Genomic DNA, 17,866 nt, shown 5'->3' on the forward strand with positions numbered 1-17,866 from the left:
ATCGCAGGTCATGTACAAGATTGGAAGACTTCAAAGAACAATCTGGAGCCCTCAAGAAACAACTGATTAAAAGGGGCTATCCGAAAAGAATCATTAATGACACATGCAAAAGGGCAAGAAATATACCGAGAGAAATTACTCTCCAACAACACAAAAAAGATGAAAAAAGAGAAGAAATAACTGTAGTAATGAGCTATTCCCCCATGTTCAACCGCATCAAAAAAGAAATAAAAAACTTTGGCCTATCCTGAACACAGGCTCCAGCTCCTTGGCTCTACCGTCCTTTGCCATCAAAAGACGAAAAAACCTAAGGGATAGTCTGGTCCACACTATGAGAGAACCAAGCAACAATGAGTCGGAGAACACAATCTGGGGAGCTAACAAACCAACGGGACACACACCATGTGGAGGGTGCTCAATGTGCGCCCAAACTACACGTAGCACATCCATCGAGATCGGATGGCGTACACCATGGCAACAGAGGAGTTTTACCAATTGCAAATCCAAAGGGGTAATTTACCTCATCACGTGCCCATGTACACTACGATATGTAGGCATGACAACGAGAGAAGTAAAAACAAGACTTATTGAACACAAATCATGTATTCGCACAAAAAAACTGACAGCCCCCCTTGTGAACCATTTCGTGGAAAAAGGTCACAAACAAGAAGACTTCACATGGACCATCTTGGAAAAATTAAACCCACCCAGAAGAGGTGGGGATTTTGGAAAAATGCTTCTGAAACGAGAACAACTCTGGATCTTTAGACTCAATACAGAGAAAAATGGACTCAATGAGGAAATCCAGTGGAACAGCCTGGCTCTGATGAAATGAAGATACTGTTCAAAAAAGAGATGAAGAAACATGACAAAAAACCCCATATGGGACTTCATCTATTGGGGATACACCTGTAAAAATGATAATATACATCCCCTACATATGTGGAACCTCCTCTCCGCAGTCAAGTGGTGCTGAGGCCCCGCCCGGCGTCCTGCCTCAAAACATAATCACCTAGCTACCCAAGTAAGGAATCTCAATTACGCCCAAGTCCCTTGCCCAGCACCCTTGATGAAGACAGAAGGCGAATGCATATGTAGGTGGTAAAAACAAAATATGGACACTGCTTAGAATAACAAATTATCTTTGCCTTTTTCCGTTTTTCAAAAACCAAATAAGGGAGCGATACCACTATGACTTAAAAAGGATTGCCGTAATAAATATAGGAGTTAAAATAAGGCTGCTGCACCAGCCTTTTACAGCCCGCTACTAAACCGCCTATACAATAATGTATATCCCTTAAATGTAACTCTAATCACTCTAAGATGGCCCCCAAAAACGAGGATCATCAACAGTGAAAACGGCCAACGTATAAATGCCGCCGTTGCCGAGCAATGGCTGAAAAAACAGAACAACTCTTTCGGCGTCTCACAGACACCAGCAAGCATTCGTGACACACGGTGAGTGATCTCCTAGTAAAAACCCAAAACAGACGGTACCAGGCATCCCTATAATCGCATCACGATTTGCTTATGATACAGCACTACGAGGTCTCGCGCAGGCTTTTTCTAAAACACACTTTGCTAATGTCTTGTAGGACCGGAGACACGCAAGACACAAAAAAGACCCGGCTGTCAGCATCTGCATATATAAGGTAATCACCAGCTACCTCTCATGTCAAATTTAGCCTAAAATAGCCAATGACTGTCAAAAAAATTTTAGCATATCAATTCATTTGCATAAAATCAATAGAAAATACTAGAAAAAAACTTGAATAACCACTATGACCCCAAGATCTAAAACCCAAATTGGTTTGTTTTCTTTTAGGTAAAAGGGATGATGCTGTCTATGTCCCTCCCATACCCTTGATCTCATAGAGACAAGCCAAAATCAAGGTCCTGAAGAAGATGATCAATTAAACTCATCGAAACCGGTCGGCCATTTTTTTAACTAAGGATACCCCAAAAACCAACCTGGGATACCCTGTGAACAACACTATATAACTTTACTCTATGGACGAAATTCATTGCTTCCTTTTTTTAAAAAAAAATTCTTTTTTCTCTACGAAAACCTCACTCTTGAAGACTCAGCAAGTGATTTATAGACTCGGGGACCACACACTTTTTATGAAGGTCGAATAAAAAGGAAAAAATAGTTCCTCATTGAAATGTGACCCCAAGTTCTTATGAAATAACACAACTGTCTTTGAAATGGGCAACAGCCCCATGCACCTCATGCCTAAGAACAGGAGCCGCCATACATTATGAGGAACCTTCTGTGAAACCGATCCTCTGAGGTCACCCATTAAATGGTGCCAAAATAAGGATCAGCCTCCACACTGAAAAGGTGGACCCCAACAAGTGTTCTTGTGTGATAAAACATTGTTTCGAATAACACTTCGGGAAAAACTGTGAAATCAAATTCAACGTCTCCCTGAATGTGACTTAGCAAGCATTGGCATGACCAGAAAGCTAATATGGTGGCGTTTACTCCAGACCAGCTAGTTCTTGTGATGGTTCCAACATGACAAAGGGGGTCATTATGAGTTGGGCGGTAAGGGATTACCGCCCAATTCCGAGGTCCCTTAGCGGGAACCGTATGGAACGTGTGGTCTGACCACACATCCCTTACGGGTCCCGCTAAGGGACCAGGGCGCTAATAACAGGCTTTTTAGTGGCGAGCATGTTATTAGCGCCCTCCCCATTCCCATAGAGCCCTATAGGGGCTCATATGGGAATGGTTTGTTCAATGGGGACTTACCGGTCTCTCCAGGGTCGGAATGCACCGGTAAGTCCCCATTGAACAAGACCGGTTCCGGACCCGGTATTGGAGGCAGCCATGGCGCAAATAGCGCCATGGCTACCTCCAATCTCAGAATGAGGCCCAAAGAGTCTTACAGGACAAATGGATAGGCCCCTTCAAAGTTGCAGACTATCTTGGAAAAGTCAATTATTTAGTGGACTGGCCAACCCCAAGGAGGCCCCTAGGGTCTTTCACACTAAAATTCTAAAGGCCTATACCTCCAGACCAGAATTAAGAGCTTTGCTTCTAGCCTCTGAACAAGGGAAGGAGGACAGTCAACCTCTCCCTGATCTCCTTCGGGCAAATCCTTCAGATGGAACTAAAGGAGTACAACTCTCTTCTGGTCTGACTCTGCAGCAGCAGGATGAGTATAACTCTCAGTTAACTCAGTTTGCCTGTCTGTTTTCTAGTCCTGTTGTACTAGTGCAAAAAGCAGGTACCAAAGAGATGAGATTCTGCGTGGACTATAGGGATCTGAATGCCTAGGGCAGATGAACTGGTGGATAGACTTGGAGCTGCCAAGTTCCTCTGTACATTTGACCTGACCTCAGGCTATTGGCAAATAGCTCTGACAGCCAATGCCAAGGAAAAAACTGCATTTTCTACCACAGAAGGCTTGTTCCAGTTTAAGGTCATGCCTTTTGGACCAGAGAATGCACCATCCACTTTCCAAAGGATGGTGAACAATGTTCTGAATGGGTTAGAGGACCTCTGCATGGCATATTTGGTTGTACAGGACTGTGACACCCCTACTACTCAGACCCAAGTGAGAGCCTTCTTAGGTCTCACATGGTAACCGTAACTTCTCCACTGAATGTCATCTCTTCACCCAAGTACCCTTAGAAAGTGAGATGGAATGAAGAGTGTGCCAAGGCATTTAAAGGGCTAAAAGGTGCCCTCGAGAAAGCTCCACTACTGAGAACTCCGGATTATACCCAAACCTTTATTGTGCAGACAGATGCATCTAACACAGGGATAGGGGTAGCCTTGAGTCAATTGGATAAGCAAGGCAGGAAACACCCCATTTGCTTCATCGGTAGAAAACTAAAGGACCGAGAAACAAGGTGGGCAACCATAGAACAAGTATGTTTTGCCATTGTGTGATCGCTGAAGAAGTTTAGGCCAAACTACTTCCTTACTCAGACAGACCATCAACCCTTGATATGATTAATGAAAATGAAGGGGTAAAATCCTAAACTGCTCAGATGGTCTATCAGCCTCCAATGGTTTGATTTACCATTGAGCATAGGTTAGGGACCAATCGTAAGAATGTTGATGGTCTCTCCAGGAAGTATGAACGACTGGAACAAAAGATTCATCCAGGATTGGATCAAATCCTCCTGTCCCTTAGTCTGGGGCGGGGTGCCCAGTGTTAGGGAGTATGTTCAATTCCTGTGCTAGGCCCCTTTAAACGTAGAGATCCCCAGAACGTTTGCTGTACTCTGGATTTTTTTTTATTATAATCTCCTGAGTGAGTGGAACTTTTTACCACTTGCTCATTCTTTTTCTCTGACTGGGAATTTGATTCTTACTGTTTTATGGAGTGTGGTAAACTCCATACAGACATATGCTTTTTACTTAGTGACACACATCATCCTCTGTGCAGTGTAACTGAGGAGTCCCTTGGACTTCTCTTTAAAATATTTAATTACATTCTCTTGTGTGAACTACAGTTCCCGAGAATAGTAAGATAACTTTGATTTTACTTACCTTTTCTTTTGTGGATCCAGCACACACCACCTGATATGTGGTGCTGGGGTGTTACATTGTAACTCCTTCTCCCACTTCTCATGTAACTTTTGGTTGTTGGCAGTCATTTTTTTACTACCTCTTGTGCGGTTACTAGCAGGCTGATTTCTCCGCTGCAGTACAGCACGCATCAGTGACCATTTTCTCAAAATTGCCCTGTGTCTTTTTTCACCATTTTTCATTTGTCCTTCCTTCAGGGCTCTTCTTCTATCGTTTAGAGTAGATTTGAGTCCTTTGTGAGGCTCAAGTGTGTCCTGGAAGGCAGGAAGTGAGGGAGGAGCCCGAAACGTCCCAGAGGACAGCCTACCCCTGGGTGATCGACAGCTCCATGGTAGTGAATCAATGGGTTCCAGCATATAAGGTGAGGTTTTTTGGACTATAGGCAGAGTCTACCACTGGAGCAAGGAATCTGAAGCAGAAGACTAGCAGAGACGCCAGCAACACCTTCAAGAACTGAAGTACCGGTGAAGCCCTGCATCTGTGCTCACCCTGTTTTCATCTCAACAGAGAAGACCCGCCAAGGATGACTTACTTCCTTAGGCTGGTAGGACCAACTAGCCTCTAGACCTTCATTTTGGGCCATCCTCCATTGTCCTGCGACTTTCCTGGGCTGCAGAAAACCAATACCCAGGGTACCTGGACCATTATCAAGTGCATCGCCTTCCAACAATTGAATCCGACTGAAACTTTACTGGCATGAGTTTGGACTTCCAGAAGCAGGAATTCTTCACCAAAAGTCTCCTCACCAGAGTTCAGGACCAAGTAATCAAAAAGAATACAACCAGCGATATTTATTTCTTCTTGGTGCTAAGAAAAAGGCACCAAAACCACAAAGAGCGCTGGAGTGATCCAAATCCTTTGCTGCCGACCAGTTCTCCTGAGTGAATCCCATCACAGGTCCCCTCTTTTGTCACCACGGCCAAGGAGCAGCAATCAAGGTCTGCATCGCTGCACCTATAAGAGGATATTTTCATCTTCATTCTTGAGGTACTGAGGGGCTTGGGGTATACTTACGTTGGGCCACTCGGTGCTCCTGTGCTTTGGAAGTGCTGTTTTCTTCAATTGGAGAGTTGACCTCAACTCCATTGTGCATGCCTTACAGCATGTGTGCGATCAGGAAGGCGCCTCTTGAGCTCCTGTGTTTTCTCCATGAACCATTGACTCATGAACTAACTTTTCCTCTGAAGATCTTCATCAGAACTGGAACTGTCCATTTGACTGTCTGTACAGGTTTCCCAAAGGTCCATCTTCTTGATCCTACTGGCTTTGGCAATGCTGGTTCATCCATAGACTTTAATTGTGAACACTTTTATAGTTAGGAAACAGACTGCCTATATCCCTCAGGGAGAGTGTACTTGTTATTAACATTTGCTAGCTGTATTCTGTCTAACTTTAAACTTTCCCTCCAAACTTTTGAAAAGGTGATACATATAAGTGCTGTTACTGACCTTAACTGACGTCACTCTGTGTGCTGGATATGTAAAGCATAGAAAATGTTACTCACCTGCATTATTGTTCCTTCTATAATTTGATTTCATTTTTGATGTGCTTGTGTGCCTTATGTATACATAAATACATATATTTTAATATAACTTTAAGTGAGTAGGTGTTTTCTTGGGTCTATGTATTGTGAGAAACCTGAAAGTGTCTCCATAGCTAGTCCCCGGGCATCTGTCATCCAGGTGGCCAGGACACGGCCATCGCTATTGGATCCAGTTCCTGGGGGTGGACCAGTGATGGAGGATTACCTGGATGGGGGCGTCCTTGCGGAGTGGGACACTGACGGGTGAGATGCGGTATCCCCCTTCTTTCAACATCTTTACCCCATCCTACGACGTAGGACGTGCAAAAACACTGCCCCTCCCCCTTTTTCAACACAAACACTTTCGCACAACACAAAAGACAATGGACTAACACCAGAGCCGTTAACCTGACTTGTCCCACTACGAGGGTCAACCAAAGCCAGGCAATCAACCAGAATCACACACACCTGACAGCCCCTTCTCTTCTCCACAAGGATACATGGTGGAGCACAAGAGCACAGGATGAGCAAGGCAGACCGCACGACGGGACAGCTAATCAAGAATGGCATGTCAAGAGAAGGAGAAAGGACAGTGAGAATCAAGAGAGTGACACGGAGAGAAGTGACTTTATCCTTTCCCACTAAGACCCACAAAATCTTATGGAAGGAAACGTATGCCCGTGAACAATAGCTCAAGTGTGTTACAGTTGAAGTGAAAAGTACACGGAGCGTGCCTACGCTGATAAGCGGAACTGATGGAGACTCCTGCTACCATTGTACCGGCCCTGACTCCAAATACAAGGAAAGCCAAGCGGTGAGCCAAAAGGAGAACCAATAAGAAACCAAACTGTGCTGAATGAAAACCGCAAAGTGCCATATTGAGAAGAGTTCAACGAACTGTAAATTGTTAAGGGGAGACCAGCTGTAGAGGGGATCTGCTCCACGTGGGTGCTAAATTGAGAACCTCTGGTTATTCCCATGTTGACTGAAACTACTGATACCAGACGACCGCAGGAGAGCCGCCAAGACCGGTCAAAGTGGTCATACAGGGGTCCAGCAAAATCCCCATACAGTTGAAAGTCTTTGACCGACAAACTGTTGAGTAAGCAAGGGAAGTGAATCCCGCAACATGAGAAAGCAATGGAAGTTAATCCTGCATCAAGAGAAAGCAAGGGAAGTGAATTCTGCATCAAGAGAAAGAAAAAAGAAAATGTCAAGTGGCAAGAGTGGACCCGGCAGAGGGATGCCAGTAAAGAGGGACGAAGTCTAAAATCCCAGGAAACAGTGTGTTGACAAAAGTGAACCCAGCAGAGGGTTGTCCACATAGAACTGTTTAAAAAGACTTTACGATTCGTGAATACTAGGAAAGCCATAGTGAATCCGGTGGAGGGAGGAGGAGATTCAATAGGGGTTTGCGTCCGGAAGAGGGGACACCAGGGGTGAGAAATAACCACATCATCACACAAGGAAACAAACTTTTATTTGTTATTGTTGATGAATCAGGTCCTCAAAGACTTTCAAGAGAAAAGAGACTTGACCATCGACGCCCTGATAGCTGATATAGACCTGTCGTCTCGTGCTGGGAAAGTTCAAGTGTGTGCTGTGCTCAGGAGACCTGCCTTGGCCTGTGCTCAAAATGTGGGGAATGGAGACCCCTGGTAATCACACCCTGACTTATTATTTGAGAACACTTCTTTCTTTATTGTAGACTCTTTCCCACACTCTTTTTATATTTAGTTGTAAGGATTTGGCAATCATTTCATTTAGTATAGGCCCTTTATTTTGACAAGACGCCACAAGGACTGCCCTATTTTTCATTTGATGGTCGAAGCTTGCTCCCATCTTAGATTTAGGTTAAGATTAGGCGTTTGTCCCACATGTATACTGTTTAGATAAACACCCTTGTATTGTGATCACTTGTGTCTGTCTTTACTGTTGCCACCATGAGTTCCTTACAGTATGTACTGATTACTGTACTGCTCTACATCCCACATAGCTCCCTCTCAAGATAGGCCTGGCTGCTCAGTCACTCTACCGACTTGTTTAATACAGGCCTATTGTTAGGGAGAATTCTCTGTTAAGGCTAATTTCCCAAACCTAGTGAGTCCCCCAGCAGCTTTGCTGGATTTTTGGAGTTTATTTTTTTCTCCTGCTAAGAGTAAGACTCTTTTTCTCCCACTGTTAGGTATGATTTGAGAATGTCCTTTGACTATGTAATGTGTTTTATGGGCTATGGGGTCTTTTACTCCATAGGGCTTCATGTGTTTTTGGTATGTGTGTTACACAGCACCCTCAGTGCAGTAACACAGGGGTGTCATAGTGACACCCAAACATAGACTTCATACCCTGGGACTGACTACTGTCTCCCAGGGCATGTAAAGTCACCATTGGCTTTGCTAGTCTTAAATTGTGAACAGAACCAGTACAAACCATCATATTGTGGAAGTACTGGTAGGGGTAATTCGATTGCCCCTGGGTCTGTTTTCCAAGGGGGCACTGTCCAGTCCCCGCTTGTCGAGTTTCTGGCTGGTGGCAGTGAATACCATGCAAAATATTCCACCAGAATATTTCCTATGGGATTTTCCCATTCATTTTTAAACACACCACTTTTTGGTGCAATGTTAAAGATACCGCCGGGTTATTTATTTAATATTTATTCCCCGGTTGGGTCTTTTTGCCAAGACTCGGTTTTAAAATGGCGTTTGTGTTCGCCTCTGAAACTCTAACCCAAGTCGAGCCCTTTGTTCCACTTTTTGGCGGGCTTCTCCACAGAAGCCCTCCAAATGGTGCCACTCTGTCTGGGGTCAACAGGATGTGTGGGAGGGGGATTAGGCACCCTGGACTTAGTTGCCTTGACAACTCAAGTCGCACTCTTGTGTGATTGGCCCCACTTAGCATGTTTGAGTGACAGCTAGGCTGATGAATGGGGGTTTTGCTGCATAAAAGCAGGGCTTTGGGGACTGGAACTTCAGAAGTCGCCACAGGACCTAAAGAATCCTAAAAGAGGGGAGAAGCTGAGCCATCTACAACAACGACACCACCGGTGGAGCCCTGCTGTACGAAACTCACCACTTTCCCGACAACAGAGGAGATCTTCTTCCAGGAGAGTCTTCTTCCCTTTGAGCTGGTGGGACCAACCATTTCACCTTTTTCGCCTTCCTGTATCGTCTCGTGGTCGAATCGCCTGTGCCAAGGACCCCGGCGGCCGGATAGCCATGCTTCACCACTACCGCAAATAAAAGGGTCATACCTTTTTCACCGGGAAACTCCGCGGCTGGTTTCTTCCCTGGCAGTGCAACGACCTCCAGCTTTCCTCCACGTCGAGATCATCTCTTCCTCTGGACGAAGCCCCGACTTGCACCCGCTGCCAGGAACAACTGCCCCCGCTGAAGCTTTCTCACCATTTCAGGTACTGTGTCCCACCTGGTCTCCCTTGCAACAGATTGTCCAAGGTGTCCCGTAAATCCTTGACTCTCTATCCTGGGTTGACCTCGGACCTGCTAACTTTACCTTTCTGAACTGATCCAACCTCTTTTGACTTTTCTGCAAAGACTTTGAGTGCATTTGCACTGTGTGATCTTGGGCACATTCCGCCTTGCTCTCTCCAAGAGTGGGCCTGGCCTATGATCTTTTTGCTCTACAGTAGACCCTGCCTTTCTTGACTTGCTGTGGTTTCTTAAAAGTGTTGGTACTGTGTTATTTACCTATTCTGCCTTTCTCTCCCTTTTTAAACAAATTATTGGAGTGACATCTATGGTTACGCGCTCATCTCTGTTTTGCTAAATAAGTGGTTTCTTAACCTAGACTTGTCAAATAATTAATTAGGGAGGTGTATATACTTATAGTGACTGTGTTTGAACTTGCTTGACATATTAGTGCCAGGGTATTTTTACAAGTGTGTTTTTAAATAAATAATTATATACTTTTATACCAAAGCTCTGGTCAGTGTTTGCTTGTGCTACTGTATTTTTTTGGCCCTATTGTGTATACTCTATATACTGCCTAACTCTTCTTGAGAGAAGTCTGACTGCTCAGGCACAGCTACCAGGTAAATCTGGGTGGTGCACACTGCTACCAATTGGGTTTACTGCTTACTCCTGTAGACTTAGGGCCTCATTACGACCCAGGCGGTAAGTTACCGCCTGGGTCGTACCTTTACCACCATGGCGTAAACTATGTTTACGCCATGGTGGTTGGCGGACTTATCGCCCCATTCCGAGGTTGGCGGGGCGGTAAGTCCCCAATCCCCATTTACCCTTCCCCATTCCCATTTTTGCCCAATAGGGCATAATGGGAGTGGGGAAGGCGTTAATTACGCCACCGTAAATTACGGTGGCGTAATTAACAACAAGGTCCCTTAGCGCCATGGATTTTAACACCTGCTAAAAGCAGGTGTTAAATCCTCCATGGCGCTAAGGGACCTCGGAATCAGGCGGTAAGGGTCGGCGCTGTTTACGCCGCCGTAAACCCCTTACCGTCTGGGTCCTAATGAGGCCCTTATACTTTTTGCAGTGGTCCCTAAGGGAACTGCACAAGTTCCTGCCTAACACCTATATTAAGTGTCGGGTCCCTAATTCCAATAGATAAGTCTTATGAAGTGTGACCCCAGTTGGACTTCAGAAAAACTTACTTAACAGTTACTCTAAAAACAGCTTTTCCTGTAGCTGTCAAATCTACTCGGAAGGTCTCCGAACTGCAGGCCTTATGTGTGGAACACCCGTATATTATCTTTCACAGGGAAAAGGTGGTACTGAAAACAAAGCCAGCTTTTCTACCCAAGGTTCTTAGCAGATTTCACCAAAATTAAGAATGAGCCTTGTTTTTTTTGCTTGTTGCCTTCCACGGCGGCTGAAAGCACTTTGCACACCTTGGATGTAGCCAGGGCACTAAAACTGAACTCGTGATTTACACAAGGTAATGCAGCTTTTGTGACCTGCGGTGGAAATGCACCCGGAGCTGCAGCTTCGAAGGCATGTATAGCACACTGGATGGTTTCAGTCATATTGGAGGCATACACGTTGCATGGTATTCCTCGAAGAAGTCGAGAAGGGGATCAATGTCCAACTAGTCAGAGGTAAAGCTGCATTAGAGGCCTTCCAAAGGCGCATGCAGATACAAGACAATTGTAAAACGGCAATAAAGGGAAAAATGATAATTCCTTCTGTAAACATTACTCACTAGACTGCACCTCGAGAAATGATGCAGCGTTCAGACAGGCTATTTTGCAACCTATTTGCAAATTAACTCTAGTCAACCAAATTAAATAGGGTGCTTTTGAATCTCCTAACAGTATGGAGGAAGGGGGATGGGATATAGAGTACAGAAATGCTACTCAGTGTAATGACACTGGTATTTTTAGTTCAAAGTTCCCTTTCCTCCATATGCCCTATATTCTTCCCCGCTAAAAGAAAATCCCATGTCTGAACTACAGAAAGGGACTGACAGTTCAGGGTGCCAACCAGAGGAGGTACCGTGCGGGCAATGTCAGGACATGTACACGTAGACCAATAATTCTAGATTGTTACTTAGCAACACGCTCCGGCCCATCCCTTGTTCCATGGGACATGCTAACATTAAGGAGGAAAGGGCACTATCGACTACCAGTACAAGTATCATTATGGTGAGTAACTTTTCTGAAATCCATGGCCCTTCCATCTTGAATGGTCAATGTTGTGATGAATCCGATGGCGTTATCACTCCTTTCCCGGTAGTAACCTCTCCCCATGTAGCCATGGAGGGGAGCCGCTACCTGATTCTGACCCTGGGGGCGGCTATATGAGGGAGGATTACATGAGGGAGACAACCACCGGGAGAGTAGCAGAACACCATTGAATAAGCATGGTATTACCCTTCCTCTCTTGAGAATACCCCATCCATTCCCAATGCCTTAATGGCATGCTGTTAAACGTACCCTCATCCACCTAGAAAGGGTACTGAAGACCTTCTGACAATATCTGTGTATGAGCCAACAAGATTTGATTTACCCTCTAAAAATCATGAAAGTGTCTTTTCGGACTCTACCTACAAGTTATTCAGAGCTACCCTGCCTTTAAAGACTTCTGAGAACACTTACCCAAACTTTACAACTAAAACATCAAGAATGGACTTCCATTCCCATAACTGTAAGAATACGGGGATGAGAAAGATGAGCTGAATAATGCATAGCACAAAAGACAAAGAGTACAGGCTGGGCTCTAGTTGTGGTGAGCACATACCTGTAGTCGGGAGATTTAAATCGCAGCAACAGCTGACTGGAGCGTGCTGCTGGAGAGAGAAAGCTGCTTCTCTCGGGCCAGACCGAGAGACTGTGGGCTGCAAAGAGTTTTGTGGAGCCGTCCTGATCAAGAAGACAGAAGAAGAAAGCTGACCGCAAGAGGAGACAGACTGCAGGAACACCATAAGCCAATACAGGGCCCCTGAACATTTGCAGGTGTGGAGGTGCATTGTTTCCCTTGCCGAAGCCCAATACGAAGTAAAAGAGCCCAGCAGGAACCGCAAGGGATGTATTGGCCGAGGAATGAAGGCGGTGAGATGGGAAGAGAAGATGAACGGCCGCCACCGGCTGCCAGCGGGAAGAGTGAAGTACACCAGTGAGAGCCGGTGAGTCCCTGAAAGGGAAGCAGGTACACAGGGGTATATTAGCAGACATGCAAGGCGATTACATGTAAAGGCTATGAATGAAATACTTGAAAGAAAAGGAAACACTGAACCTTTTGTTAAGGGAAAACAAACAACAAGCAAGGGATCACGTTGTGTGAGTGTATGGAATAAGCCCTGGCAGGATAGTGTAGATAAAGCAAACACAAAGTAGATATCACGTTTGAAAGTGTGTGCAGAGCACACGTGTGAAAAGCCCTGGAAATACGGTATATCAGGCAAAGTAAAGCTGCAAGCGTGCGCATTAAAGAAAGCCCTGTCAGGAAAGTATACTAGGCAGTTGCACGAATATTGAAAGAAAGCCCTGGCAAGAGAGTATACCAGGCAATTTCAAGTGTGTTAAGAAAGTCCTGGCAGGAAGGTATACCAGGCAAGTGCAAGTGAGTTCACATAAGAAAGTCCTGGTAGGGAAACACACCTGGCAAGGACAAACAGAACAGTATGTATAAAAAAAAAATACATCAGCTAAAGGGGTCCTGAGAAGGATATATCAGGGCTAGCCAAAGGCTGTGTGAAACCAAGGAGGGAAAGGAGTGAAAACCTGGCAGGAGAGTACACCAGGTATCTTACTATGATAAAGATAAAGGGTCAAGTTGTTTTTATGGAACAGTTGTATTGTGGGTTAAGAGAAACTCAAAGCAACCGATATTGTTAAACATACAACAAAGGGAAGAGAAATCCAGGGGAAGGGAACCACCCTCTCTAATAAGGAACTCTATCCTTCATGAACTTATCTGTTGGAGTTACGCCTTTTTTCTTTGAGCATTTATAAATCACTCAAAGCCAAAGATATTACCCTTTTCACTGTAGAATTTATTTTGTTACAGCGTGAGGGCCAGAATAGTTTTTTGGTTTTTCTTTGGACATTCCGACATTGACAGACCCTTCGTTTTGATTTTAGGTAGGGAAGCACCTCTAGTACAAGGACGGAGAGGCATTTCCCCAACCCCTTTTAATTTAATAAAGGTCTTTGACCAAAACGATGAATCCCTTGTGTCCGAGTGTCATTCCTGGCTCCTCACAATGTCCTTCAAAGCAAACTTTTTTACATATGTATTTACTCCTTCAAATCTAAACTGGGGTTCTTACGTCCTCTCTCATAGCGACTGAGCCCCTCTACCAAACTGGCAACCTGATGCTAACAATTCCTGGGTGGCTGCCGAAAGGGAATGTCCTGGAGGGAAGTCACATTCTACAAGTATATGTGGCATAGGCTGACTTTGCACTCAACCATTTCAAAAGGTCATGGCTGGCGGTGTATGGTTGGAGGCTAGTTTTTCATGCACTCTGAATCTGCCTTTAGGTGACATTCATGAAGCAATGCACCAGAATTTGAATCATATCCATTATATGAAGTATAACTTATTATAGAATGTTTGCTTCTTAATTTAGTAGAGCAGCAACGTTAACATTGACTATGTCTTGGTGATTTCATTTTTCCTTGAGGGCATTTCTAACCTCTTTCGGCATGGAAACGGCCATTGTCAATCAGTTCAGTGGAAAACATGTAATGGAAAATAGAATACAACAGGAAATGAATTTGTTGTTACGGGAAAAATTGCAAAGTGGTAAATTACTTCATGCTAGGTATCCTCATGGGGGTAAAATAGATAGGTGTATGAAGTTTGGAGCTGTATGGGGTGGGATATGGTTAGGGGAGGATTGGGATGAATGAAGGAATCGAGTTGGGGGTACCTCCAGTAAAGAAACTGGAAAAAAACCACAATAAAATCTATGATGAAGTAAATCACCACTTTGTAGGTTTTGTCAATCAAACCACGTAGAACCTTTTTTAAAATAACTTGCAAAACATACACATCAAAAGATATTACCTAAACAATACATTACTATATTGCAAAGGCTAAAAAATGACAGCGCTTGTACAACAGGAACAAATGCTATGTCTGCACTCCTACTAAATGTACTCTCTGCAACAAGATGCCTTTCATAATGTACCTCCAGCCAGACATACTGTGCAGCAGTGGGAATGGATGGGATTTCAAACTCCACCAGGCCGTTTTGGGACACCAGTTCTGTGGTGTAAACATTGTCTTTCGGCGTGAGCTCAGCCTTAACCCGTATGGTTGCACCATCTGCTGGACTGCCATCTGGATACAAGACTTCCACCTAAGTGTTTGAAAGCAGAGAAGTGATCAAGTAGACACAAACAGTTTAAGGTCACACAAACAGAAACAAGTGATGAGAGCAAGACCTCTAATCATTAGAAATAAACATATTTAAATGCCTGCTCTCACAATGAAGAAAAAGACAGATTTTAAGGTCCTCCTAAGATGAACATCTTGCTTGATAGCAAGAACTTCATGAAAACATTTTTACTGAATAATAAAGTCAGACAACACAGGACTCCCTCCTGACCCAAACCATGCCTGCACGCTGGCTTTAATGATACCTGTTTGTGGTTGTTGACAAAGGTTTTGCATCCTCTCTCTATTTAAAAAGGTAGCAAAAAATCAAGCAGAGAAAGTGTTAGGTTTGACTAGACGTTACCTTTCCTTTGTATGGCAGGCCCGGCTTGAACTGTTTCCTTGTGTCCTTGGTATATTTTATGTCAATGAGTTGTTTCTGAACTGGGGTGGAGTCATCAAATGTAATCTGCTTACTGCCATCCAGGCTAGTCACAGTTGCCCATATGTTCACAGCCCCCCGAAAGTGCTCGGGAACATCCACAGGAGTCATATCCTTCACACAAATCTCAAACACTGCAGAACCATAAATCTACAACAAAGACGTGCACAGGATGGTTGTTAGGGAGCAAAGTAACATTTTCACACAGATTCACTGGAGGGGTTTGAGGTAACAGCATATGAGAAAGGTTGAGTGGGGGCCAATGGACTTTTAAGACAAGTAATCAAATCTCCAAAGAGACAAAGTGAATTATTCAGAGATTACACAGAATAAAGAATCATTACCGGAAAGGAACCCCCAGATTTTTGTTTCACCTTGGTATACGTTATATCTCAAATTTGCCTCAATTCGTACATGCTCTTTTGGAGTCATTTCATGGGACTGATTCTGCCAAAATATACCAGACTTTTTAGGTGCTCATGATTGTTGGTAAACCTCCTGATTCCGATAGCCAAATTTGCCTCTTACTATCCACTTAAATATAAATTGCATCAGTCCCCCTCTTGACCTCTTGAAGCCTTTGCTGACCTCCATGGTTTTAAGCACCGGATGTCCGACTTCATGCCTGTAGTAACCCACGCCATTCACAGTCATGTTGACAGTCAACCTTCCACTCACTGGTTTCCCAAATGTATATCTGAAACAAACGGAAAAGAAAATCCATGGAACATGGGGAGTATTTTGCCTTGATGACATCCAAGGATTCTCAACCAAATAGCGAAATGGCCAATTTTTTGAACAATTATGTTATTGATATTGATATTTTATTTGTATTGCGCTCGTACACAAGTGTTAGAAAGGATATACCAAAAATAGAAGCAAATGGATGTCTGCAAACAACGTTCTGATTAATCCTTAAACACTCGATGTAACAAATTCTATTAGCTGCTCTATGGACACATGACACTATAAAATGCCCTATTTCCTAGCTAGAGGATTAAGGCTTTTGTAGATCATCATGCTTAGAGCTAGAGTATGTTTATTATATATGTTTATAAGGAGGAATAAGCTTTGATCTCAGACAGAACTTTTAAAAATACGGATTTATTTATTTATGTGTTTCATAGTATATACACACATTTGACACAACACAACAGACTCCTTGCATAATAAAACAGCTAAAAACAAATAAAACGTTCACTATTCATAACAAAAACACAACAAAGCAACATGTGATTATTCTTCAAATACTACAACAATTCAAATTAATCATATTAAAATCCTTCTTAGGTAATCAATAGCAGCAATACATAATGAAACCTCGCAACAGTGTAAAATTCTTTGCCAAAGGCCATCCAAGGAATGTGAGTCGACACTGGAACCAAATTTACCAAAGATCTGACCACGAACATCGATTAAAAAAAAAAACATTCCATTAAAAAATGTTTGACATTTTCCACAGCAATGCTAGAATAACAATACACTCTTTTTTTTAAAAATAGCATTCCTTGAACCAATCACATCCCTAGTTGGGTACAAACTCAACTTAAGTCTTAAAAAAAAATTCCTAAAAGACCTAGAAGGATCCTTATACACAAATACACAAATCACACTATAAATCTGAATCTTAATATTCCATTCAAAATGGTCAACAATACGATAAGTTGATAATAGCTCCCTGGTATGAATTCAGTCCAATTCCAGGTACATCCCACCCGAAGACGTAATTCCTCCTCCGAAAGCCAACTCTTGACAAGGAAACACAAAAATCTTTCCTCTGCATCATGACTTTACACAGATTTGAGCACAGTTACTCCTGACATTTAACAAATAAACTACCCTCAAGTGGCAAAGGGAGCTTACCATACAGCTGCAGTAACAGCCTGGCGTGATATCAATCCTAGCTGCTGACGTATTGCTGTTATAGGGAGCATCTGAGGGAGGATAAGAACCCTTCACCACAATAACGCTTCCCACTTCAGAGGTTTCAGACCCATATAACAGCTTCAGTAAAACAATTTGGTGGAGAAACACCAAACTGTAATGATCATAAAACAGCCATATTTCTTATATAGTTGATGCAATTGAACCGAAGCAGTGATCATTTACGTTCTAACAGAATTAACCACAGTCTTTTTAACATTGCTAGCGTGTCTAGAGATCCCCAAATATCAAAAATTGTTAGCAACCGACAATACATTGCCATTTATATGCTATACAGTTTTACTGTTTTTGCAAAGTTTTTTTTACACAAATTACTAATTAACATTTTCGTTTTGCAGACATTCAATTTGAAATCTAAGTCAATTAAATAAGTATTCAAATCAGTCAATTATTTTTGTAGCCCGATGGGGTCAAGTCAAACAATACAATTTCATCCGCGTACATCAGGTACTGTAGGCTTACATGACCCAACTTGAGTGCATATGCCTTTACTTCCTGCAAATCCAGTCCGATATCACTTATATAAATGTTAAATAAGAAAGGGGCCAATGCACAGCCATGACGAAGCCCACAATAGTTGCTGACCCAATTTGTAAAGGCGCCACTCT

General features: G+C 43.4%; 1 protein-coding gene across 2 annotated transcripts in view; it reads right to left on the bottom strand.

Moving 5' to 3' along the window:
- Positions 1-17,866, bottom strand: part of CPAMD8 (C3 and PZP like alpha-2-macroglobulin domain containing 8) — a 1,947,746-nt gene that overhangs the window by 1,570,523 nt on the left and 359,357 nt on the right. For both annotated transcript variants that reach the window (XM_069649211.1, XM_069649210.1), the window contains exons 10-12: positions 15,903-16,011; positions 15,237-15,464; positions 14,685-14,855 (exon numbers count right to left, since the gene is read on the bottom strand). In XM_069649211.1, the coding sequence (XP_069505312.1) occupies positions 14,685-14,855; positions 15,237-15,464; positions 15,903-16,011 (508 nt within the window). The remainder of the gene's footprint in view (positions 1-14,684; positions 14,856-15,236; positions 15,465-15,902; positions 16,012-17,866) is intronic.

The sequence above is a fragment of the Ambystoma mexicanum genome, chromosome 1p (assembly GCF_040938575.1).
Source record: "Ambystoma mexicanum isolate Mex_15411 chromosome 1p, UKY_AmexF1_1, whole genome shotgun sequence".
Taxonomy (NCBI): domain Eukaryota; kingdom Metazoa; phylum Chordata; class Amphibia; order Caudata; family Ambystomatidae; genus Ambystoma; species Ambystoma mexicanum.